The sequence below is a fragment of the Lissotriton vulgaris genome, chromosome 11 (genome assembly GCF_964263255.1).
Source record: "Lissotriton vulgaris chromosome 11, aLisVul1.2, whole genome shotgun sequence".
NCBI lineage: Eukaryota > Metazoa > Chordata > Amphibia > Caudata > Salamandridae > Lissotriton > Lissotriton vulgaris.
In genome coordinates, this window is record NC_141699.1 from 1,036,198,647 (window position 1) to 1,036,225,997 (window position 27,351).

Below are 27,351 nucleotides of genomic sequence, written 5' to 3' on the forward strand. Positions count from 1 at the left end.
ATCTAATAAACACAGACACTGCAGTGTGAGGTATTTATGGGAAATACCTCCAATTTCAAGTTTTTCCTTGGAAAATGGTGTAGCAAGGGATTCAGTACTCACTGCACCAAATTCTTCATGAATAGATATGCACTGGGCATTACCCCACAGTACCTTTCTGTAAGTTTGACCTGACTAAATTTCTCAGGGTAAAATTACTGGAGAGAGCAGTAATGAAAATAGAACTCAGAATTCATACAGGTGTTGTAACAGGATTTAGTGCACATACTGGAATTTGAAAGCCAACTCATGATTGGGCCTCAGTAACAGATTTCCACATATGTGAAAAATAGATCACACAGACAGAGGAGCGAAAAAGGGAACAAATTGATGAGAGAGCAAATAAATAGGAAGATGAAGCAGGAGAAAAGATAAGAGGGTGATGAGAAAAGTGAGAATAGAGATAGCAAGAAGAAATTAAGAATGTGAGGTGAGAGACATGGAGAGTAGAGACGAGCACAAAGAGTAGAGAGCAAAATAAACTGGAGAGTGTGAAGAAAAATTAGGATGAAAAGATATTAGAGGGTGTAGAAAACTGGGCTTTTGTTGCAGTAACTACCCACTTTTTGCCTGGTATGTGATGAAACTGATTGATGTGTACTGGGTTCCTGCTAACCAGGGCCCCAGTACCACTGTTCTTTCCCAAAAAATGGTCAACTGTTTCCCCAAATTGGCAATACATTTAGCACCCTATGCAAGTCCCTAGTAAATGGTACCCTGGTCCCTAGCGCCTGAGGTACTAAAGAGGGTCCCTAAGGGTAGTAGCATGAATTGTGCCACCCAAAGGGGACCCCTCACCAAGCACATGTAGGGCTGCTATCACAGGCAGTGTCTCTTGGTGAAGACATAAGTGAAAACACGACATGTCAAACATCCCTATGTGCCATGTCACCGATCACTGCATGTAATATTTGCAAGTCATCCCTAGAGCAGGCCTGACAGCCTTAAGGCAGGATGCTGAATATTACATGTGAGGGCATACCTGCATGAGCAGATATGCCTTTGTGCTGGTCAGTCGTATTACTGCCAGTACAAGTGACCAGGGAAGCCAATTTAAAACATGTGCTGGACACTGGTGTAAATGAATTACTCAGCTATGTGATGGCTTCACTTAAAATAGGAATGTTTGGTATCAAACATCTGGGATTGGTAAACCCACAATGATGCCAGTGTTGAATTTACCACTACATGCACCCAGAGGGCACCTTAAAGGTGCCCCCTGAAAACCTACCAGACTCTAGTGTACTCGATGACTGGTTTCTGCCAGCCCATCACCGGAGAAGCTGTTCTGACCTCCTAGGATGAGCGCCTTTTGGTCTCATGAGACCCAGAACATATGACTGTCCAGGAAGAGGTTGCAACACCCCCTCTCACAGGACGCCCTGCTGATTAGCCTTCCATGGTCAGCAAGCCTCAAAAGTCTGCCGCCTTTGAAATGCAAATTTGGCTCTACCTCGCAGGAGAGGAGGCCGACCCCTTTGTCCAGGTCCCCCTTGGCACCTGGATAGGCGGGTACATTAGCTAGTCAGGTAGGCGTGCCATCTCTAGACTAGTACCAACCCCATTTTTCAAATGTAGCCATCTTTATGATGGCATATTTAAAAGTCTGGGGCAGGGCTATGCCCACTTCCCACAGGAAGTGGTCGTATATAGGGCGTTGTGACCCCAATGTCAGTAGCCTATTGGCTCTCCTAACAGTCCTAAATTCAGTATTTAGGGGAGTGCCTGGCACCAGAGAAGCAGATCCTGACGGCCTAAGAAGAGAGAGGACACTAAAGAGATGCAAAAGCAGAAGGGAGAGAAGCAGCAGCTGCATCCCTCTTCACAAACTGTGCCAAAGTCACCTCGCCCTGCAGCGGTTGACTCCAGAAACCTGGGAGGACAGTTTGCCTTTGAAAAAGACTCACTACCTCCCACTAACAGCAGACGTGTTCTGAAGAAAGTCCAAAAGACGAGACTCTGTGGTCTCTGGAACATCCAGAACCGACACCTGAAGCCGCGACTGCCCCCTTCGCTTCCAGCGCAGGTTAAGATGAGCCACCAGTGTCAACAAGGTCCCCCAGCCCTTCAGAGCTCAAGTCCATTGTGGTTTCACCCCTCCTGAACACCCTGACATCACCTCCATCCTCTGCATGAAGCAGCCCTCAACCACGACTGCTCTGATAAGGAAAAATGCGACGTCTAAGGAAACTCCTGCACCTGTCGCCCCTGGGCCTCGGAGAAGAGTGCCATAGGCGTTCCCCTCGTCACCGAGCATCGCAATGAAGAGAGGAAATGGTAAAATAAAGATGCAAATGTGAAGAGATGGCAGACAAGAATGAATTAAGAAGAGAAAAGAATGGAGCTAGGAACAATTCAGTGAATGAAAGACCAGGCTTATCAGAGAGAAAGGGTAAAGAGCAAGAAAATGGGGAATTGAAAGACGAATGTACCGCCCTCTAGGAAACAATCAAAGGAGCCATAATAGGCTGTGTAAATGTTGTAGTATTGCACTTAAAGTGTAAAAAAAAAAAAAGGGGGCGGAGGTGGAAGTACAGTACTTAAGAAAACCTACCTCAATTAGCACAAGTAAAATTGTTAAATCAGCAAGCTGGACTAGAACAAGCCAACAAGATAAAATTTGCAAGTACGTAATATGATCAGGGCGACAAGACTGGTAAATTAATCCACTTGTTAAGCCATAAAGGTGAAAATGATAGACACAAAGGCCCGCTCTAAAGTTGAGGGGATATACTCCTAACTCTCGAAGAGGAAACAGTCAGTGACTTCATCCAATAATACCTTTCCCTACATGACCCCAAAGAACCTACTTCACAAGAACGCATACATGCTTATTTGTCCACACTAAACCCTATTACGCCTCTCAATGGAAGACAGATCCTTGTTAGATGAAATCTTGGCATTAGAAGAATTAAGAAAGGCTATTACACAAATGACGTTAATTAAAATACTGGATCCCAATGTGTTTACGAACAAATTCATTAAATAACTGACAAGCTCTATGACACAGCACATATTGAAGTTATTTCGAAACCAAAGAGATATCAATATGCCTCCAATAAAACATTCTCCATCATCAACAATAAGATGCTGGCAAATCACCTATTCAAGATGATCAGAAACTAGATCAACCACGACCACAGTGGCTATATGGCACACCGGTCTACACGCCACAACACCCAATGGTTATTTAACCCAGTAACCCTGGCAGACCGACAGAGAACCAGTAGCACTTTCAATAATAGATTACGAGAACACATCTGATACCCTCTTGAGGGACTACTTGTTCTCACTTCTTCCCAAAGTGGGATACGGAGTAAATTTCATCTGAAACAAAAACCAACTCTACAATGGGCTGACGGCACAGGTGAAAATAGGGGGCTTCCTATAGTATTCCTTACCTATCTAGAGATCAACCTGCAAGGGATGCCTGGTGTTGCCCCTACTGTTCGTCCTGGCCATTAAACCACTAATGTGAATGGTCAGATAGGCTACTAAGTCCACAGGGTTCGGCTGGCTGTCCACAAGGGAGGATAAAGTATACTTATATGCCAATGACGACCTGATATATTTTAGTAATCCCCTAATGTGAGGACCACGATATGCAAATTCTTGATGAATTTTGCAAACATTTTGGGCTGAGGGCAACCCGGACTAAATATGGACTCTTTCATCGCTGTTTCACCACTGCACACACTATCAGAATGACTGGGGCAGGTATCCAAGTAGATGCTCACTGCTTCAGATAGCTGGTCATTAAAGTGGCTAACGAAGAAACTGTGATCAGACTAGAAATATACCATCCCTGAATAACTGTCTTACAAGACATCTGTTCCCACTGGTCTATTCAGATAGCTGGTCATTAAAGTGGCTAACAAAGAAACTGTGATTAGACTGGAAAATATACCATCCCTGAATGACTGTCTTACAAGACATCTGTTCCCACTGGTCTATTCTCCCGCTATCGCTAATGGGGAAAGTCAACCTAATTAAGTTGATAATCCTCCACTAAATAATATACATCCCAAAAAAACTATCCATATCAGCTTCCAGTTAGGAGTGTGCGAAATTCATGTAATCTGTTTTCACATACTTGCGTGAATTACCAAAAATAACTCAAACTATTCTGTAACGCTAAACTTGAATTTAGGGCTATATTTTAGCAGGAAAAGCAAATGGACAGGAGTGTGCTTTTCACCTTAAAAATATACACCTAAAACCAAGCACTGCTAACAGCTGCTTGTAATGTGGTTGTTTGCGTTCTTCTAATGCTTACATTTTATCATGGGGCATAATTTCAGGAATTCCACATAGTAACTGTAAGGAGAAATTCGCCAATGCAATGGATACCTGACCTGGCCGCCTTTTCAGAAATCGTACATCTCTGAAGAGATCCTTTTTAGGCAGGGTGGACACCCGAGAGTTGCTATGACAAAATGCTGTAAATTTACATATGAAGGGGCCAACATCCTACTACAGATCCGCACATTTAATGATGATTAATGATTTGACTATATGGCTCCACATCAGACCTAATGCACAACAAAGTTACTGATGATTCTCCCCCTTTCATTATGAAGTCAGGGGCAAACCACTCTTATCAGATTTCCACCCCGCCAACTCTAGTACTGCATGGCATGATACACTGAAGGCTACCTTCACACTATAGATGGGTCTACTAAACTCATAAAAGAAACCCCATTCAAGGTATTAAATTGTTTCGCACAGGTTACAGCTCTGAAGAGTTTTAAAGCATGTGAACAATTGGGTATATTATTCTTGGAAACAGACTTCTCGAAGCAGGTAAAATCCTTTGTGACAATACATCAGGAATTCTAATTCTTGTATCACAATTTTTACATGCAGTTCTGGGGTGTTCTCACACCATATCTAACTGGCAGTGAGGATGCTCCAGTCTGTAGTCCTCTGGAAGTGAAAATAACCATGACATAACTTCTTTTAAGAGACAGAAAAGCAGGGATATACAGGACTCTTAATATAAATACTTCAAGCACATTCAATAAGCCGAGGGAGGCAACAGAGAAGGATCTGAGCCCAAATGAAGATGATGCATGGACATTTGTGCTGATAGTTTCTAGAGAAATTACGATCTCTACCAAATGTCTCCAAATACAATTCACAAATCTAAGCAAGTGGGTGATTTAATCCCGCAACGACTATGGAGAATAAAGCAAGTCCACTACCGGTCTCGGGAGTCAAACAGAGTAAGGACATTTTCTCCATATGCTCTGGTCCAGCAAAGTTATCCTCCCCTTTTGTGGAAGGCAAGATGGATATGACTCAAGCACTTTTAGGGCCCCCAATCTGCTTATATGCCAAAGCAGCAACTCTAAATATCCTGGAAGATAAAGTCCTACTAAGATTAGGACTGGTCCAGAGAAAGATTCTGCCCAAAACACGAGGATGTTTACAGTCTCTAGCATCACAAAAGAGAAAGCTGGGCAAAACATGTATTATCTTGGAACTCACTATATATGAAGACTAAAGCTGCCCCCAGAAACTCCAGCAAATTTGAAAAAAATAGGCAGTATACTGAGAGAGGGAAGAGAAGGGTACATAGTCAGACGTATGAAGCTCAATGTTTAAGGGGTCAATTTGTGAGGTTCGTCCCAATGTTAAACCCCATAATGAGAGAATACAGGTATGAAATATTCAAAGCATGTAGCAATGTGAATGCTTAAAGAGTGAGGTCTGCAAAGGTGCTGATTACCATTTACTGTTTATGTCTTGATCCTCTTCTTATTGCATGATGGAATTGTACACAAAATACCAATAAAGAAAACGATTCTAAAAAAAATATTAAGAAGAGGAAGCTGGAGAGAAGGAAAACAGAAAAAAAGGAGGGGCAACTATAGAGGAAGAAGCTAAGGTAGTAATTATTGGTAGCTGAAAAATGAGATGTAAGAGGAAGTGAAAGAGAAGAGATGAAATGGAAAGTTAATCGTAATAGAACAAGAGAAAAGTGGAGTAGAAAGCAAAGAGGCAGGAAATCACAGACATGAATAAGAGAAAATAAGAGGGAGAATACCAGGTCTTCAATGACATAGCAGTTTGAAAAGAGGTTCCACAGAAAATCATACGTAAATAAAGGGGTTAGATGCAGGAAGTAGCAGGCAGTAGGTGGGGAGGTAGACAGGTCAGGAAAGTTTGGGAGGAAATTAAAAAAAAAAAAAAAGATAGCAAGTCGGGCTCAAAGTACAATTTAGGGTAGCATTCACTGTTCGAACCCAGCAGTTGCTGTGTTTTATATTACAAAAGGGCACGGCTTATTGGTTAGTTGTTGTTTAGTGGTTTTGAATTCCAATTTGGCGAGGACCTCTCTATGGATAACTGTCAAAGTAATAATCAATATCGGGGGCACAATTTTCCTAATGAAGACTACTAAAGATAGTAGTAAAGCATGCCTTCCCAATAAGACTCATTGAGCAGCATTTTTCTTCTGCCGACTTACAACCACCCCATTTGTCATTTGAGACAGCATAAGTAAAGTAAGTTATCCTAAGAAATATCAAAGTATGGCCATAGCTTGAAAGACAATGGAGGACAGTAAGTGAGAATGGTGATCTGTTGTAGGCTTAATCAGGATGATGCAGGAATTGACATCAAAGATGTCCTCCTTGGTGAGGGGGTCCGCCGGAAATGAATCAAGAGGCTATCAGAGGTAAATAACCCTTCTGTTTAGTGAAGTGGAAGCTAACACTGGTGTTCCCTCGCAAATCAGGAATACTACAACTTTGTGGATGGAAAATAACCGGTTCAAAAATCTTTGATAGGTAGTCTTTTTATGGGTTGTTCTTTAGAGGCTTTTCGGGTAACATCTGCAATTGAGCCTACTTTAGGAGTCTGGTCAGGCCAATCAACTTCATTTTGATGTTTAGAATTATGTTTGATACTCACCTCTACTTCCTCTCCTTCAATAATTTCTTTTTTGATATCAGGAGGAGGCGGTAATCTGACCTCATTAAATGGAACCTGTCGTTCTGGTTGCCAGCTGTAAAGTGAATTGTAGTATCAGAAACCAATATATACCATTACAAACAAAGCATACTGTAAAAGAAAATTATACCTACTTGTTTTCAAAAACTACTGTGAGTGAATCCTCATGTACGTCTTTGATGAATCCCTGAAACATGAAGAACAGCCTGTTTAGTCGGAACTCTTAGACCATCATAAAAGAGCTTGCAGCACAAATGCGGTCTGTGAAAAACACAAAGTTTTTCTTAACTGGGAAAAACTTCTTTCGCATTTGAATGATCTGGATGAAAGTTTCGAATTTGTGTTCAAACATACATGGTTATTTCTAATGGGGAAACAGTTCATGCAACCATCCAGATCACACATCAGAACCTAGAAACACAAGCTTTCTAACCGCATAGGATGCACATTATTTAGTCCCAAAAGTAGAATCTAATGTGGAGAGAGACCAGAAATGAACCTACATTGAATTGAATTAAAGAACTATTGCAATTCAGAAAGGGTTAGTGCAGTATTGGAAGTATCCAGGTCTACGTCTTTGAGTTTGATTTAAAAGGTTTGGTTTTAAGGGAACCCTAAAAATAAAACTTTAGAAACTAAATGTATTTTTTGTTGACTGATGGAAATCGTAACCTGCCATTTGAATAAGCAAATAAATGCATTAAAATATTTTGGTTTCTTATTAAAGAGAAAACTGGAATTTGGTTGATACAGTTAGATCAGCACGCAATGAACAAGAACTTTACATCAGAATCAACAGAACTGCTAGCTTAAAACCAACACCTCTGCATCAACATTAGTTCTCTCTCATTGGTAGATGAAATGGATTAACATAATTGACAGAATGATTTAGTCTCATACGAAGATAGTGGGATGATTTGCGTAAAAACAAAGCGCTCAGGACAAAAAAATAAAACCTGCTGCAAATGCAGTCATCAAGACTACACAAATCCGGCATCAGTGCCAAAAATTCCCAACTGTTACCATGACTACACAAATACTATTTTTCTTCCCTTTGCACTACAAGAGTTTGTTCAACACAAACAAACTATAAAGGAAAAGATGAGCTAATATGGAAATAAGAAAGCTACAAATGAGAACTACTGAAGCCTAAATCATTTTAATTTCTAGCATTGGAAATTTACCAGGGCTTTCTTTTAACATATGGGCAATGGTTCTGATGTAGTATGCTTGTCTCCAGACTATATTGAATTTGTTTGTGTTAGCTAGTTTGGTCACTTCAGTTGCTGAAAGATCCAATTTTAGTGTCTACCTACTAGGTGTGTCTGACAATGTCGAAAAGAAAAAAATATCCTCCCTATTTCACTTCCTAAGAGGAGAACGGCATTCAAATGGGAAGACATGCGTAAAAAAGTGTGTGTGTGTGTGTCTGTGTGTGTGTCTGTGTGTGTGTCTGTGTGTGTGTCTGTGTGTGTGTCTGTGTGTGTGTCTGTGTGTGTGTCTGTCTGCTATTGATGTGATGCGCAGGAAAGTGGCTTTGTAATTAAGACAGAATGTATGAATGAGAGCCAGGTTTCTAATCTAGCTGATGGCTTAGAACAATGCCTTGTCTGCATTTGTTGGTTGGTTTGCGGTTGGAGAGTGAGGGGTTTGCTTTTTTGTTTTTTTTTTAAGGGCCTCATCAGAACAGGCTGTAATGTGGCACCCAACCACCTCTTCTTTTAAGACTAGTGGCAGCGTATTATTTCCTCTCCGGAATTCACGTAGACAACAGGCACAGGCCTGCAACACTTTTCTGGCAATTTGCATGGTTAGTGTAGTACTTTTAAAGTGGCAGCGCCCCCACAAACAATTTCGATCCAATTGTTACCGCCCTATAGCTGTTTGCAGCCTCTGTTGTACCTTTAGACCACAAAGGGGGCTTTCTGGCTGCTGCAATTGCTCAGAGGCTGACAAGCAAATAGTTAAGGAACAAGATAGATGGCAACCATTGGGAGGGACGGCCCCTGTATTAATTTTAATTTTCTTTCTCAAAGGCAGAATCGAAAATAGTGCTGGGGCCAACACAACATTGAGCTCTTAAGAATCAGAGAAAAACACTCATCCGAAGCGGCGCCTGGCTTCCCTGCCCAACACACATGTGCAAAATCATACAAGCAAAGGATGACAAAGAGACCCACACAGTCCTCAAACTGCCTCGCCTCCACCCCAGCAAGGCCCGTGGTAAAAGGGGTAGGTGCGTGAGTATGGAGGTGAACGCAGTGGCAGTGATGCCCGAGGGGAAGATGACACAAACACTACTTTCTTTGAAATGCGCGAGCTGTAGTAGCGCACAAAGGCACGCGGGCGCACAGACCCTCCCACCGGGGACCTGTGTGATCATTTCAGCTGTGGTAGCTCTCATTTTAGTGCTGGCGGGGGATTTTCACGGAAACTATAGCAATAAGACTCACGGGTCCCGGTCATCCCACAGGAGGCAAAGCAGGAGGGCAGGCCATGGGGGAAGCGGCAGAAGTCAAACCCGGAATGCATCGGGTTGGGAGACCTCATCCCAGGCTCAGGATGGTACGGAAAAGCCCGGGAGCACCACAGTGCCGAGTAGGTTCACTAAAACTGCACTCACGTGTCCCGGATGTCCCTTCGGAGGAGAAGTTGGAGGGCGGGCAGTAAGGGAAGAAACTGCTGTCGCACTCGGGGCGCCAGGGGATGATCAGGAGGGGTCAGCCTCGTCCCAGCTCTTCACCAGCCTCCCAGGGAGCTTTGCGAGGGGTAATCACCGTCGAGACTGGCTCCTTCATCAGCCGAACCATCAGCGATTCACCAGTGTATAGGGGGAGGGAGACAAGCAGCGGAGGAACGATGGGAACTTGGAATACATGCAAAGCAACGGCTCACCTTCACTGCGGGGGAAAAAAAATGGCGGCTGCAAGCTTCCAAACATTTGGAGATTCGGGGGCGTGTTCGGCGCTTTAAAAAGAGGCGTGGCTAAAAAGTGGAAAGAAAAGCACGAACACGCCCCCGAATCCGAAAGAGACGGAGCTTCTTTCGAGGGACGCCTCTCTCCTCCAATGGCTGGCCTCCGTTTAGGAAGCCAGCCAATGGAGGAGAGACCGAGGAGAGAGGCGGGTTAAACTGCCCTACTGAAGATCAATAAATCTCCGACTTCCGGCTGGCAAGCAAGCCTTCGGTTCTCGACCTAAAAAAACAAGTGACTTCTTAAGAAAAGCTGGATATTTCCCCTTGGCACAACTTCATTCCAAAACTTTGGGCTGGCTGCAACTTTTGTGTATGGCAACAGGATGCAAATCTGATCTTAAATTGGAAATAACATACCTCAAGGTAGGTGTGGATACAAAATGTTATTCGATTTCATGCTCGCGTCGGCCAATGCGAGCACTACCTCTGGGGTGCTGCACACGACCAACAGCCGACGCAGATCCGCCCACTGTGTGGAATGCCTGCACCGCGTCGGAATGTCTGCCACGGTAAATGGGTTAAAAAAAATGCAAAAACGGTTAATAGCATTCCCTGGATTTACGCAGTAAGATGGATACCATTAAGGATAGAGTGCTAATGAAGAGCACATAGTTTTATGTCAGGAAGCACAATAACATCTGTAGGAAGGTGGAATCTGACTGCATGGGTACCCCCACTTTTTTCCTGGTGTTTTGCTGGTTTTTGCCATAGTTTGACTGGTATCCTGATAATCAGGACCCCAGTCTATCTGCTTTCTCCCTAAACTGGTTGCTCATGTACTTTAGGTACACTCCAGATTGGATTCTGGGGTACCCGTATAAGTCCCTAGTATATGATATATTATATACCCAGGGCATAGGGACCCCAGAGGACTCCCAGGGGCTACAGCATGTATTGTACCACCTCTGAGAGGCCACTCAAATTGACACCACAGGTCTGCTGCTGCAACCTGTGTATGGTGGTGCATGCACCCCTTACTTCGATGTAGGTTCACTATATCTATCTTATCACTGCACATATAAACCTATCAGTCAGCCCTATGGCAGGCCTTATCAATCCTGAAGGCAGAGTGCTGGGTTTTATGTGGAAGGGTGCCCATGCATGAGCAGAGCCCCTCTGCAGCCTTCGGAATCTATTCTCCGGGGTTGTTCTGTGATGCAGCCAACCATATACTCTTAAGTGCATTATAACCTAGCGGTGAATGCTAACTTTAAAACAGCTGCACAGAAAACTGTTGTGTTTGGTGTCAAACACCTTGGAATCATATCTGCACACCAGTAACTGGTGTGGGAGGTATGATTCCACACTCCTAGAGGGAGAAATATGACAGCACCGGTACACCCGGTACCATCTTTCTCGACACTGGCATCACAAGATGGACGCAGCCAGCCACAGACATGAGTCTGCCCTCCTGCTGCTGGATGAAACTCCGGCGGGGGAAGGCTGGACAATAGGATTCCTGTCACAGGGAGCTGTAACCACCTCCCAGACAGGCTTTTGTGTATTGAGGCTGGGTGGGTGCACTCCAAGAGTGCTTTGATGTCTGCACTGGGGGCACATTTGGTGTCCCTGTGCATAGTCCAGCTCAAACTGGTTGCAGGGGATATCAGTCCCTGCTCTGGCGCAGAACTGGACAAAGGACATGGGTGTAGCCACCCCTCTGTCCCGACCCTCCCATAGGTGGGTCCCCAGTTTGTCCCACCCCTTCCTCTGGTATAAAGTAGGAACCTCTGGCTACAGGATTTATCTGGACGAAACTCTCCTACAGAGACCAAGTACTTCCGACGATCTATGTATGAGGTGATAGGGTTTGTGGAGAGGACAGGCAAATTTGGCTCAGCGTGTTCGTTTAGAGTAGCAGGAATGAGTAAAGTTGTAACGGTGCGACAGGTCAGAGGAACAAACCCAGGAACAGCCCCTGAGAAGGAAGGAAAACTGTCCCCTACCGTATGGGTATATGAAAAGCTCCTGTGCACACGTCAAGGTAAGTGGTTCTTATGTAATAACTGTACAATAATACTTAGAATAGACAAATGAGTTAGTCGAAATCCAGCGAAGTGTGCAAAAAGATTTATAGTTCGTTTTTGATCAGTACATTAAGAACAACGTAAGCCGACACGTGTTTCGTCACATCGTGTGAAGATGTGACTCTTCAGGGCTGTGTTCTTATGAAGAGGGTAGGAAACGCAGTAGCAGCAGGGGTAAAGCCGTCTGCTACAGATGGGAAAGAGCGGAGGCAGTGGGCCCTGTCTGGCATGTAGGCCTAGACTGTAGCCTCTGGACGGGTGTATCCAGGGGCCGGAAGCTAAGTAAACGTAGCAGAGTCCAGCGGTGGCGGGTCTCACGGATCCAGGTATGGGATCCAGGTATGGGATCCATGAAACCCGCCACCGTTGTAAATCTTTTTGCACACTTCGCTGGATTTCGACTATCTCATTTCTTGTCTATTCTAAGTAAGATTGTACAGTTCTTACATAAGAATAACTTGCCTTGATGTGTGCACAGGAGCTTTTCATATACTTCCGGCGATCTACACTGCGCTAGATGACTGAAGAATCTCACTTGGAGTAAAGGAGTTACTCTCCTGCTAAGCAGGAACCAAAGACGCATCTGACCAGTTTGCAACTCCCAAGCTCCTGAGGACTTTGAAGGCTTTTGCAACACAGGAGGTGGGTTTCCAAGCGTCCCAGAGGTCGACTAGTGTGCTCAGCAAACCTGAGACTCGTATCCCTCGTGGGTACCGTGCAACCCGAACCCCTGGGCAACGTGTCCATTTGCAGTAGCATCTGCTTTCTGGCGACCCCTGCAGCTGGGCTTTGGGCTACTTGTAGTCCAGACCCCGAGCAGTGATTCCACCGAAGATTACCTACCTACACTCCACAAGTGTTCCGTGGGCTGGTATTTTGTGATTCCTCTCGAGGTACCTTCGCGATCCCTGGTCTGTCGACCTGTGGGTCCCCGAGAAGGGAATTTTAACTTTCAATGGGCTTTCCTGGTGTCTCAAGAAGTGCTCTAACCCTCCATCGCTTGGGGAGTACCCAAGACCTTGCTGGTCGTCACTGAAGCATCTTTTCTATGACTGTGTGGGTTGCAGTTGCCAAGGCCTGTTGGTGTTCAATCCGGACACTGACCCCCCCATCACTCGACATCCTTCGTGGGACAGCTCGCCTGCGGACTTTGGTGGTAGTCGACGTCTCCTGGTCCTCGTGGCTGCAGAGTCAAGCTTCACCTCTTCTCATCTGAAACACCAGACATCGTTCACATTCGTCTACCGAGCCCCTGGTCACTGGCAAGTGACCCAGACTCTGTCCCCTCTGCTTTCAGGTTCTTCTCAACATCGATCCAGGATTGGATCACACCGGACACTTTTCCTCTTCACTGCAGCAGCACTTTGCAGCAACTCGCCATAGAAAACAACGAACAATCCCGACACCATTCGACACCTATGAACCCGGCTTCCCTGGGTTAGGTAACACGAGTACTCCGGTGCTCACATGGGTGCTGCCCTTAGAACCTTCTAAGTCTGAAACGGTTTGCTCAAAGTCATCTCCTAAGTGTCCTTAATCTTTAAAATTCCAACCAAGACTTTCCCATAGGATTGTATGGAGCTCGCTGCTGTGTTCTCACACTGCACGCGTCCCCTGTGGGTCCCCTGTGTCACTACCTTGGGTGGTTACTTGGGGTCCCAGCGATTCTAAGTGCTCTAGGCACTGTATCTAGTCAAGTTGTGGTTGGTTATACCACTTTCTTAGAATATGGTTCGGTCTCCCCCTGGAGCTGCTGTGTATTGGGTATTTACTGTCGTTCTAGTACTGTAATATTGTGTGCCTTGTTCTCTAATCTCATAAAGAGGTTAGTAGAGAGTGTTTAGTAATAAATACATATATTTTATATATACCTTGTGTGGTTCTCCTTTCATTTGGTCATTCAGAAGGTTATGGAGTGGTAAAACAAGCTGCTTTACATTCCTTCAAGACTTAGCCTGAAGGCTGCTCTCCATAGCTACCACTAGGATAGCTTTCAATAAAGGTTGTCTTTAACCCAAACCTCAATAAGGGTTGTTTGGACTGGTACAAGGTGCCCACTATAATTAGTGGTCAGCATATACCAGGCTAACTTCTCACAACATCTTGATAAATGCCATGCTTTGCTTGGGTTGTTCGATTACACCTTTAACACAGATACTAATTCGTAATGGGCTGAAACATGGCGTCAGTAAGTCTAAAAGTACATTTACAAGACAAGGCAGACAGAAGGGCCTGGGGATCTAAAAGTGACCTCGTTTTAATCTCATCACCAAAAACATAAAATTTTACAGGGGCTGCGGTCAGTAAATGCCACGTGGTTAATTGTCTTTCCAGCAGGCTACATACAACGCTTGCCAAGCGCAGCTGTGAAACTGTAAACCGTAGCTGAAAGGTCAGCGAAGACTCCTTGGCAGCAGTGTGTTTGTAACCAACAAACCTGGAGAGATAGCTGTAAACGTTTACGGCTTGATGTCTGAAGCACTCCAAGATTCGTTGGAAAAAGGTCACAACGAATAAGGGAATCTCTGATTTTGGTGTACATCGGTGCACATACAAATAACTGCGTTTATCTGTATATCACCGTTCTTACATGACGTGACTCCAAGAAAGCTATAAATATAACAGCACATTGTTCAGAGCTAGACAGACAAGAGGGATGAAAACAAGGACCACCTGCAGGCCTTTTAAAGAAAGAGTGGATGTGTACCACATGCCCCAGGGCCAATCAGACCCCTTCAAAAAGTATTCCCGAACAAACTAATGGTCAGTAAATCAAACCACTGGCCCCGAGCCAGATGAAAGTACTGGGTGTCCATAGTGACAAGGGCATGAACATTTTTATGCAATTGGGGGACTAGTTCTTAGGACTATAAGGGTATTCTGGCCCCACTCTACCCGAGCTCAATTATCAAACAATGTCAGAACGGGTTCGTTCTCAATGCGTGACGAAGCTTTTTCTTAAAAGAACGTCTACAAGTTTATTTTTGTGATTTCTGAGTTCCGGTCCTGGTAACTGACAAAATGAAGAGACCTGTTAAGACAGGACATGGGCCTGGGTCCCCCCTCTCAGTGGACCATTTGCAGTTAGGGTGCAAACATGCCTTGGTCATCAACTTTCTTTCCCTAGAGCAGCAAGACTAGTTTTGCCAAAGCAAGAGCATCAATTCGCTTGTTATGAAGTGCTAAATTACACACTAAATGGCCCTGAATTTGTTTCTAACAGAACCAAGTATTTGCTCCAGATTTCAACTCTGGACGTCTACTGTTCCTAATAATGGAACCCCGAAAAAAGGCACACATTTTAATACTGTGCAACGGATAGGAATGCCTCAAAGGTATGTTCTGGAGTCCGAGGCAATTCGTCTGGAAAAGCCGAAAGAGCAAGTTAGTTGTCTACAAGTCCTTTGGGTAGCTGGCATGTAGAGGACTCTAAAAGAGCAGAGAAACATAAGAGGTAATGGTATCCATTAGTAACGGAAGCACCCCTCTTACACCGCTTGTACTTCCAAAAATTGCTCAAGTACCGATACGTTAATGGTTTAGACTAGAGCTATCTGGCCCCCTCATCCTGGCATTTCAGCTGCATATTAGAATATTGTGTGTTGACCTACAAGTCTTCCAATTCCAGCAATTCCTTTTTAACTAGTGGTACAACGTAGCATGCCATTTTCTCTGGGAGGGTGCCCACAAACCGAAATATGGGGTAAAAATATAAAACATACATGACCTTATTCTACAAAGAGTATTTAATGTCCCCTCTTCTAACATTCGATGATGCAGAAACTGGAAATTGTGTAATTACCACGGGGAAAATCACTTTTTGTGTGAAGGGTAAAACTCTTTCCATGCAGCTAGTATAACACTTAAAAATATATTTTTGTATTGTTTAAGTACAGATTTGTGTTCATTGCCCATGAACGCCAAAACTAGTTAAATTGCATAGTGTGATATTGCTTGTAACAACAAAATAACCCAGACACAGAGAAAAGAAAAGCCCTGCCTGAATCTTCCATAGCCAGATCTGTGCCCCACCTGTTATCCACCATAACCCACATAGATTCTATTTCTTTCCCTGACACCCCATATAATATAAACACACACACACACACACACACACACACACACACACAACGTATCACCCACACATCCACCCATAGAGCTTTGGGATTTTCCTTTGCCTTCCTAGTTATGATATAGTAATGAAAGGTTGACGTGTCACCTCAGCTAGGTTATCCGCCGTTCACTTAGGATGATTACATGTAATCGCAATATCAGGTGCAAAGCCTCTCTCCACAGCCAACAAATAATGCAAGCACACAGAATAGGAGAAAACTGTAGCGTCTTCCTCAGCCCATGTACATGCAAAGGATAACGCACACACGGAGCATGGAATTACACGTTTTTATTCCCAGCGTGTAACTGTTGACTGAACATTCATCATCATGAATTCTATCACTCACGCACTTACGTCACTGTTCTACTAAGTCCTTCAGGAACCAAAAGGGTCCTGTAATCTCTAACTTACAAGACACTACATTTCCTCTTTTTTGATTAAATGAAAAGTACAAATAATACATTTATACAGCACAACTCTTCGATAAGTCGCTTTGGTGCTCGAATCAATTGCACAGATTTAGTCATGTGAGGCAAAGGAAGTACCAGAGAAGTGTCCATGACCAGCACTGATGACTGGGACCCTAGGACAGTCGTTAGGCACTCCGGATTCTCAGGTGGATGTCTCACTTCTAACACCCGGAGTTGGAACTTGCACTCAGTGGCAAAATCATGTATATACATTGAACAGTAAATGGCCCTTCCAAGGAAGGATCGCAGCATAGTTTCATCTTGTGGGGGTGGAGTGGATGACAAGGCTTACACTTAATTTGCATTTGGAGTCATTCCCTCATCAGAAACGTTATGACCAAAGAACTTGAGTATGGTTTTATGAAACTCACATTTGCCACATTTAAAGTTAGACATGCATCAGAAGTATACAACAAACTTGTGTAAGAGCTTTATTGTGATCTTTTCATGTGGGCCCCATAAACTAGCATGTCATCAGTATAATTGAAAACAAGTGTCACTGGTTGTATTATGCGATAAATGACATCCTGAAAGAGTTCCGCAGTGGATAACACTACGAAACATAGCCTTTTATAGCTAAACTAGCAGCCCGTCCCGACGTTGTCCGGGAGCAAAAGGCTTGGGAGCAATCAGGCTTCAGGGCCCCCGCCGCCCCGACGTTGTCCGTGGGACCCGCGGCTGCTTCACCTACCTTAGCCGCCGCTCCTCCCCGTGCTCCTGAGTTCACCGCTCCGCCGCTCCTCACCGCTCCTCCCCGCCTGTCCGCAGCTCCTCACTGCTCCTCCCTGCCTGTCCGCCGCTCCTCCCCGCGCTCATGTCCGGCGCTCCTCCTCGCGCTCCTGTATGCCGCTCCTCGCACGCACGTCGCAGCTGGCGCTACTTCCAAGGGACAACTTTTATTTTATCGTAAATTTTTTAAACAACGTATGTATTTCTTTTATATAGCCTATGTCCATCTGCTTGCCCTGACTTTTTCAAAGATGTATTGGGTATTTGGATTGGTGGTGTAGTTTTCGAGTTTACCTGGCTCAAAGGACACAGTTCTCTCTTTATAATAGTAGTATAGATAAACCAACATGAGTTGAAATGGTAGTAATGTACCTGCAATTTTCTTCCAGTTCGAGTTGGTGATACCCTTTGTTCAAATCAGGTTGGGAAAAGACATTTGCTCCATTCAACTGCATAATCATGTCAGCGATATGCGGACCTGGATGTCGGTATCTTTCAATCGCCATGTTCGGTTGGTGTAGATCAACGCAGAAGCACACGGCTCCACCAGTATCCATCTTCGGCACTACCATATGAGTGATAGCAGTAGTGTTGGACCAATGGAGCTCTCAATGATGTCGTACTTTAAGAGCGTCTCAAGTTCTTTGTCAACAGCCTCTTGTAAATGAAATGCAATTCGACTGTCGCTGAGCAACAGGACAGAAATCATTTATTTGAAGCTGCACTTTCATGGTCTTAAATCTTCCCAGACCATGAAACAAGGAGGAAAACTGATTCACTCTCTCATGATAGGAACTGACATTGTAGTTCACAGAAATCAGCCTCATGTCCGCAGCATTACTGAAACTGAGTAAACACACATTCAATGAAATGCCTTACAGGAAATGAATTGGTGCTTGTGCCTTCATGTTTCATGCTTCACAGATGCTGTGAATGAACCTTGACTTTGCAGTGGCATCGTAGCACCCCAGGTATACACTTTGGTTTTCTGTGGGGTTAAACAGGGCATTGGAGAGAGTTCCTTGTACTTTTCCGCTAGCATAATGTTTATCCACACATCACTGGTTTTCTGTGGGGTAAAACAGGGCATTGGATAGAGTTCCTTGTACTTTTCAGCTAGAATAATGTTTATCAACACATCACTGTCTATGATAAAAGGTACGGAGCATACATTCACTTTCAATGTGATTGTGGGACAGAGCCCAAATGAATTTTGCACTTTTACTTGTCGACCAAGCATCGACCGGAATTCTTCCTAGCAAGAAGCTTATCCTACATGCTCACATCGTCCAGTGGTCAACACGGACATCGCACACCCATCTTCCTCACTGATGCCCGACAAAGACTATGACAAACCTTTAGACAAGGAAGTTGATGGCAATCGACGTTGTTGAGTTTCTACTTGCTTCAACTGATGTTGCCGCTTTGCCTTGTGGGAGTGGTTGAAGCATCTCTAGAACATTCTGGCATCCATAGTGTTTTTTTGATGTGTGGACTTGCCCTTCCCTCGCTATGCAAACCGTTACAAAATGGTTCTCTTTTCTGCATCCTTTGCAGGTGCAATGGTGGGCCATTTACCTTCATATGGAAAGAAAATCCACTTCGAAAAAAACAACTTTTTTCTTTAGAAACATTATTTTATGGCCTTCTACCTTGTGTTTCGACTTACTTTGCACACTCCGCGCAGATTCATTTTGAGCCGTTACGGCCTCCATGTTAGCTGCATGTCTGTCAGCTCTTTCTTCCACTCTGGCAGCCATGAGCACTTGCTCGAAGCGGAGTGTGTCTTTCAGCATTTGTTGTCTGAAGGAATCAGAGAGACAACTATCTATTACTCTGGAATGCATGGCCACTTCATCATTGAACTTAAAATGCTTGATGATCGAATTAAGTCTTTCAAAAACGTTTTCATTGTTTCACCAGCTTTTTGTCTTTCTTGGTTGAAAATATATGTTTCATAGTCGACATCTGGCACTGGATTGAACTTGGTATTCTGCATCTCGTTGATTTGACAGAACGTCATTTCACCACGGTGTGGTACTTTATCACTTTTTTTTTACTCCTTCACTCACCATATCTATACTAATATAATAAAGAGAGCCCAAACCTTTGAGGCTGGTAATCTCAGGAACCACAGCACCAATCACAACACCCAATACAGCGTTTGAAAGGGCAGTTGCAGCAGACGGACATAGGCTATGGCCCACCATATACATTTAAAAGGTAAACGAACCGTGCCAGCAAAGTAGTCCCTTGTGGGCGTGTCTGCGTTGTGCTATGGGCGTGTGCTGGGGGAGTGACAAACACTGGGGGTGTGTGGTACGTTCCGCTCTTCATGCCATATCTCATATCGTGTGCTGTGAGCGTGTGCTGGGGGGCGTGTGCGGGGCGCGGGATTACGAAAAAAAAAGGCGAGCGTGTGCCCAATATTTCATTTCTTTTTCGGGCCAGGTTCAGTACATTCCAGCTCAGGGTGTGCTTGCCCCGCGCTCCCAGTGACGTGCACCTGCTTTACTGTATGGAGGTCAGGCATGGAGCTATTTCCAAGGGCCGGAAGGAGCACAAACAGGGGCCATTGTGCACACTGGAGATTTTCCACTTCTGTTGCGCACAGGCCTCGCCCCACGCACATCCGGACACAAAGCCCGCCTCCGCGGAAATAGCAAGAAAGGGACTATCCCTCCCCAGTAAGTAGCTTGGTGGCACGGCAGCCAACATCTCCAGCAACATACTCATGTTTTTTCACCACCCATTTTAAAAATGCACAGGTCTCTCTCATTGATGGCCAGCACCGACTTACACTTTTAGACACACCTCCCGCCAGAAGTTCTAGAATTGAGAACTTTGGAGCTGGGGAGCTACGTTCGAATCTCGGCATCAGCTCAACACCCTGTGATTCCAGGCAAATCGCTTTGTCTCCCCGTGCCTACCACAAATGAATGTGTTCTTCTGTAATGTAAATTGTGCTCATGCCATGTTGTCGAGTTCGCGCTATATAAAATTGCAAAGAACAATAAAGTAGGGAAACTCAAGTTCACACACTACTGACCGCGCACTCTTAAGTGCATCAGCAGTGCGCTGTGAATCGGAGCGTTTCACAGGCCTGTCACAGATAAGAAATGCTATCAAAACAAAATCCTACAAAACAATATACTACTGGCCGGCAGCAATTCATACCCGGACAACGTCGGGACGGGCTGCTAGTTCTTTATATATTTAATTATCTTTTTGTCATGTGCTTCTTCCAGTGCATCAATTACTTTGTCCAAGGATTCAATACAGGCAGTCAATCTGTCATCAATATTTTGCTTTTTGCCAGTATCAAAAGGGAGGTGGTGGTTTTAGGAATAAAGCAGTATCATAACCTGTGGAACTTCCTGCTGCCGGGAGCTGAGCAGCTTTGTTTCTTGCACGGGTTCTTCACACTTCTCCCCTCTTTGCATTGCATCTGGTTTCTACTGCCGTTAGAGTTTCTTTTGCTGCAAAATGTTTTTGCTTTTAGCACTTTCTTGCACTCAGCTATCACTGGCTTTAGAGCTACTCAGTACCTGGTTGTCGTATTGTATGAATGATGGAACTTTGTTAGGCTATGGCGCAGTATTTCTAGTCTTAACTTTAACAGCAAATTTCTAGCCGAAGAGAAACAATTTTTCTGTACGGCCTTCACTTTCTTCACAGGCCTTGCACTGGCTGGAGCGATGCTTTGACTCCACATGCGTCAACCGTCGATTTTCACTTTGAATGAAGTACTCGTGGCATGCACAAGTAGTTGCTGGACCAGAACAAACTCTCAGGGAGAGCACTCTCTGTTCCTCAGGCTGCAGGGTTTGCATTACCTCCTTTCTCGTCCCCAGTTGCAACGTCCTCCCCAGCCCAGGTACATTCAGAGGCTCATGCCACAAACGGAGCTTGGTATTACACATCTTTATTCCTCAGTGTGTAACCGTTAACTGAACATTTACATCATGAATTCTATCACCCATGCATGTGCAACACTGTTTTACGAGGTCCGTCAGGCACCAAAAAGGTCCCCTAATCTCTAACTCACTACATTGGCAAATATTTTTTTCAATCTTCATTAGGTTTCAATATTTCCCATATGTGATACGGTTGGATCATATAGAAAACAGAGCAATATCTGTTGAATGATATTTGATGAAATAACACCGGACCTATACAATTATATAAACTACTGTGAGAAAGTGTTTTTTTAGACATGGTTACCCCCACCACTTTTTGTATGGAAAATGTGGTTTTGACTGTAAGTGCACAGGGTCCCTGACAACCAAGGCCCCAGTGCCAGTGCTTCTTCCCCAAAATTGTACCATGATTTGCAACTTCAGCTTCACTGAAAGTCCCTAGTAAATGGTGGCAAGGGGACTGAAGAGGGTCACCTGGGGACCACTCACCAAGACAATGCCACTGCAGCTTGCATTCTTTGGTGCAGTGAAAAACGACAAAGTCGACATGGCACACTGCCTGTGTGCCATGTCCAGCAGCCCTGCCCACAGTATAGGTAAGTCACCCCACTAGAAGGCCTTACAAGCCTTAAGCTCTAAGGCAGGATGCACTATATCTCAGCTGTGGGCATATCTGCATGAGCAGTTATGCCCCTAAAATATTTAAGTCTATTCTTTAATATTGTAAGTGCCAGGGAAGCCATAAAGAGTACATGGGCACCAGAGAAGGACCAGTGACTGACTCTTGCCAACCCTGTCGGCCTGTCTGCTGCCTCTCGCCTCTGCTACAAAAAGGCGACTCGTCCTGCAGGCCCAGCAACCCCAAAAAACCTGGGAGGACCCCCGCACCAAGGAAAAGAAAGGTGCAGCGGCGGCCATTGTTCAAGATCAAGCGTGGCAAGCACGGCATGCCGCACTACTTTAAAAAACCTCAAATAATAAGTTGCACGCATTAAGAAAAGAAAGACGCATGGCCACCAATGTTAAAGCTGAAGTGCAATGTGCCGCATTGGTTTGAATAACCCATAATATTGAGAGAAAAAAAAAAGATTTTGGTGCGGTCGATATTATTAAAGCTAAAGCACAGCTTGCTGCACTATTAAAAAATACAAAGATACTATGTAGACACCTGCCGCAGAGAGGGTAGGAAACGTCTTTCAACAGCAGCTAGGAGAAAGTTGTTAACAAAATAGTGTTCAAAAACTGTAAGTAACAAATACTAAGTAACAACACATTTAACAGGGGAAATCCTTATGGGTAGTTACTACAGGAGAAAAAGAGGTACGAATGAGGGACTACTAAAAAAATTAGCCAATGAAAAGAATAACATTTTAAAAAAAGACAGTAAATGGAGCCAATAAAATAAATGGGCAAAGCTTAAAGCCCATATTCTGAAAACAGGTCTCGAAGAGACAGTGCAGGTGCTTCCTAGACAAGGCCTAAAAACAAAGGCAGCAATTAGGCGTTGGTTGTAAACTTTACAGTTTACCATTTGGTGAAACTGGGGATTTGGAGGCGTAATGGCATGAAGAAGTGGTTGTGGAGATGCATAGGGGTTAGCCTGATTGTCACTCATTTGCTCACATTATAGGAGATATGTGGGTGATCAAAAAACTAAATTCAAGTGTGGAAGAGACATTGTACTCCTGTACCAAAGGTACAATAGTTTCCTCACCCCAGGAGTGCGAATATGATCCTGCTAGCTCTTCTGCAGTCACAGGTGCAATTTTGATATAAAAGTCTACTTACTAATGGTTGCGTGCAAAATGTTTCAGACTCCATTTCTGTATGTGATCCTGACTTGCAACCACTGTTGAAACATCCAGGAATCTAGGGACTTGTGCTAAAACCTCATATGCAGTGGCCGGGAATGAACAGAGGCCAATCACCAAACCTAACAACTCTCAAACCAGCCCATGCTGAGAAAAACAATTTAAGTAGTCTCTGCCAAAGCCTCTTCTGGCGATCTGAACATACTCGTTTTTATGGTACAATTCCTAGATACTTTTGTGATGTCCACTCTGGACTCCCGGACTACCAGGCAGAAAGAAGTAGAGAGCTTGGCTATAACTTCTTTGGATCTGTTGAAGGCAAAAATCTCATGGCCTGACAGACTGAGCTCTCCTAATGCACCCAAGGGCCATACTCTGGTAGATAGTGTATCTACTATTGTCCAGCGGGGCTCTGCCGTCACCTGTGAGCCTATGTAGAGACCCACCTAATATTAGCTGCCTTAAATTATATCAAGTTGGGGTTCTCACTATCATATGCCCCCCCCAGACGTCCATAAGGGGCCATAAGCTGCTAACACTGACTAAAGCCATCTTTCAAATAACTGTTTGAAAAAAATTAAATGGACTGCTATATAATTATGATCTAGCTTTTTGTAACAAAGTACGTTCCCCACCAGTTCCTTTTACATGGGCCTTCAATGGTAGAGGTGATAACTCATTTACGGACTATGTTTTATTCCTTATTCGATAATCTGCACAGTCATAAATTTCACCACACGTATATTGTTAGGCAATCATTACCTGCAGTGTAAATCAATTATAACCCTCAAGTTGTTGAGAACATTGAACTTGCCACTGTAAACAGTTACTCCCTGCGCTGGTCTCACGTTGAGCAATATAAATTCTTTAAAAACTTTTGAGGTGTGTCTAGATGATACTACCAACCCCAGTAAAATCAGAGGCCTTTCAGACTTAAACTAAAGAGTTTAAGGAAGGCCTAATTGGAAGGCTGGTTTGATTTGACTTGCTCAAAAAACTCTTAGGAGACTAAAGGAGGCTTTACACAAGTCACCAAGATTTAAACAGGAAATCCAGGCATGCAGTTGGGATAATAAGCAGGTTTTGAGGTGGTAGAGGAATGCCCTCAGAGATGAATCTTCGGAGTCCCTGCATGATGGAAGCCTTAGTAATGATAACACTACCTTCTAGAGTGTGGTAAATACCCCCTTTCCAAGACTAGCAGATAGCCCGCGATTGGAAATTGCTATAAGTGAAGCTGAATGGCTATACAATTTTTCTTATACTGAGACAAAGTCGAGTGAGGGACAGACGGAGCAGAGACAGAATGTCGAAGTCAAAATATAAAATTGCACAAATATGGTTTCAAAAATATCGTGGGTCAAGATTAGACGGACCAAAGAAGTGTTTAATATTGTTTGCAAAAACAGATGTTAAAAATATCGATTTTTTTATAAATGTTATGTATTTTAGTGTATATTTTTTATGTGTGTGATATATGTATTTTTTGTATAACCCCTTCGATGCTTATGACGGAACGGTTCCGTCATCAGCATCGGTTGGGCTGTGCTGATGACGGAACCGCTCCGTCACGACCAAGCCCGTTTTTCGAACCTTCAGCACAAAATTTGCGCCGCGCTTTAGGTGATAAGGACTGTTTGCATTTTTACTATGTGTTCAAAGTTTAGTAGTTATTAACTATTTTTTTATCTGACTTTTGCGTTTTTAGTTCTGTAGCGGGTGGTGGATTTATAGGGGAATAGGGTGGGAAGCAATTTAATTATACAAAATGTATTGATTATTTTTATTTATTAATATTTGCTGATTTAAGAAGTTATAGTGTTACATGTGTAAATTAATATATTATTGAATATTTAGTGGTTAAGTAATCTTAATAAATTAATTGGAAACTAATTATTTTAATTGCGTAATTCATTTTAAGTGTGTTGTGGTGCTTATAGGTGTAAATGGTGGGAAGTAATTTATTTTTAATAGATGAATTATTAATTAGTTGTTAATTAAAAATTATTAATTAGAAATTAATTATGGTAATTGGGTTATTCATTTTAGGTGTGTGTTGTGCATATTATAGTTAAAGAATGTGTATTCAATTAATGCTTAGTATTTATTTTATTAATTTTTTTTAAATCATTTGTTAATTATGGAAATAAATGTAAATACAAACGTTGACTTTTTATTGGTGTGGTGTTATAGGTTAGGAAATTAAATAAATACATGTATGTTTTACATATTCTTTTGTTTGTTAATATTTGCTTCTTTTAAATAAATATTGTTTATAAATGTATTAATTCATTTTAGATATTTGTATCTTTTTGCTATATGTACTTAGTAAATGTAATGCTAATGTTTAATATATTTAATCAGATATTTTAAAAATATTGTTTATTTATTTTTAAGATTAGAATTTTTTTTTTGTTTAAATGCGGTTAGTAATTTTTGTTTCTCCGCTATCCAATACTTTCCCTACTGTTGCACTCACTGGAGTGGGAATAGTAATTTTTGCTCCTCCGCTATGTTAGGTTATGTTATTATCATTTATTTTGCGCACAGATGCTCCAGCTAAGGAGCGTCCTGGCGCATGGAAAAGGTGAACATAACACAACGCAAAAGGAAACAGAAAGTGCAGAGATCAGTGTGAGGGAAATTAAAACAAGTGAGTTTTCACGGCCCTACGGAATGCTAATAGATCCTCTAACAGGCGGATTTCCAAAGGGAGGGAGTTCCAGAGAGCCGTAGCTCTCACACGAAAGGAACGACCGCCCATCCGGCTAAGCCTAAAACATTGCCCAAGTGATCTAATAGAGCGCGTCGGGACATAGGCGGATAAAAGGTTATTGAGGATCTCAGGTGCCGATCCTTTTAGAATTTTAAAAGCAAGGCTGAGGGCCTTAAAGTGGATCCGACTTTTAATCGGTAACCAGTGCAGGGACCGCAGGGTGTTGGAAGTAGGACAGGACCTCGGCAGACCAACCACTGCTCTCGTGGCCGCATTCTGTACTCGCTGTAAGCGGACGATCTCAGATTGATTAATTCCCAGCAGGAGCGAGCTGGCATAGTCCAACCGGGAGATAATCGTCGCTTGGATGATCAACTGCCTCGTCGGGGCGTCAAAAAATGTGAGCACCGGCCTTAGCCCACGCAGGACACCGAAACAGCAAGCCGCCACTTTCTTGGTGTGGGTAGTGAAGCAGAGGGTGTGATCTAGCCACACTCCCAGGTTTCTTAGTTCCATCACTGGTGTAGGGTCCAGCCCTAACTCCGGAGTCCACCAGACGTCCCCCCAGCAATCCGCTACCCTCCCAACGATCATCACCTCAGTTTTTTTCGCGTTCAGCTGGAGGCAGTTGTTATTCATCCAGCTGGCCACCTCTCTCAGCCCATCTCGGAACCTGGGGGCATCCTGTTCGGCATCCCCGCTGATCGTGACCGCTAGCTGCGTGTCGTCGGCATATGAGACCATGGTTAGGCCCCACTGCCTGGCGACATCAGCCAGCGGCCGCACGTACAGGTTAAAAAGCGTGGGACTCAGCGAGGAGCCCTGAGGGAACCCCAGGTCCAGTTGATGGAATTTGGACTGAAAAGGAGGGGTGGCAACGCAGAAGAAGCGATCGCTAAGGAAGGAGCGGAACCACTGCAGAGCAAGGCCACAGATGCCAATGTCCTCCAAGCGGTGTAGAAGGATGCGATGGGACACCGTGTCAAAGTCTATCCAGCACTTTCCCTACTGTTGCACTCACTGGAATGGGTGAGAATAGCAATTTTTACCCCTCCGCTATCCAGCACTTTCCCTACTGTTACACTCGGAGTGGGAATAGTATTTTTTACTTCTCCGATGTCCAACACTTTCCCTACGGTTGCACTCACTGGAGTGGGAATAGTAATTTTTACCCCTTCGCTGTCCAAAACTTTCCCTACTGTTGCACTCACTGAAGTTAGAGTAGTAAATGTAATTATTCCGCTAGCCAACATTTTCCCTACTGTTGTATTTATTGTATTGCAAAATGTATGTTTTAATTTTTTTTAATAGTTAAATGTTTTAATTATTATAGAATGGTTATTTTTTTATTTAAAATTATTGATATATGTATATATTTTATTTGTATATAATTTAAAAGTTAAATACATACTTTAAAATAAATATAGGTATGTGTTTATATTTTTTTAAGTGGATTTTTTATATTTAGCTAAAATATATATAAAATGTACTTAATTTTGTTAAAGATTATATTAATATTTTATATGTTTAACATATATTTTATTTATATTTTTTAATTAATATTCTTTACATCTATATTTTTACCTTTGAGA

General features: G+C 43.4%; 1 protein-coding gene across 4 annotated transcripts in view; it reads right to left on the reverse strand.

Annotated features, from left to right (window-relative positions):
* The window catches only part of FXR1 (FMR1 autosomal homolog 1), a 290,993-nt gene that overhangs the window by 186,691 nt on the left and 76,951 nt on the right, over positions 1 to 27,351 (reverse strand). For all 4 annotated transcript variants that reach the window (XM_086944361.1, XM_086944363.1, XM_086944362.1 and 1 more), the window contains exons 2-3: positions 7,131 to 7,183; positions 6,958 to 7,051 (exon numbers count right to left, since the gene is read on the reverse strand). In XM_086944361.1, coding sequence (XP_086800487.1) covers positions 6,958 to 7,051; positions 7,131 to 7,183 — 147 coding nt within the window. The remainder of the gene's footprint in view (positions 1 to 6,957; positions 7,052 to 7,130; positions 7,184 to 27,351) is intronic.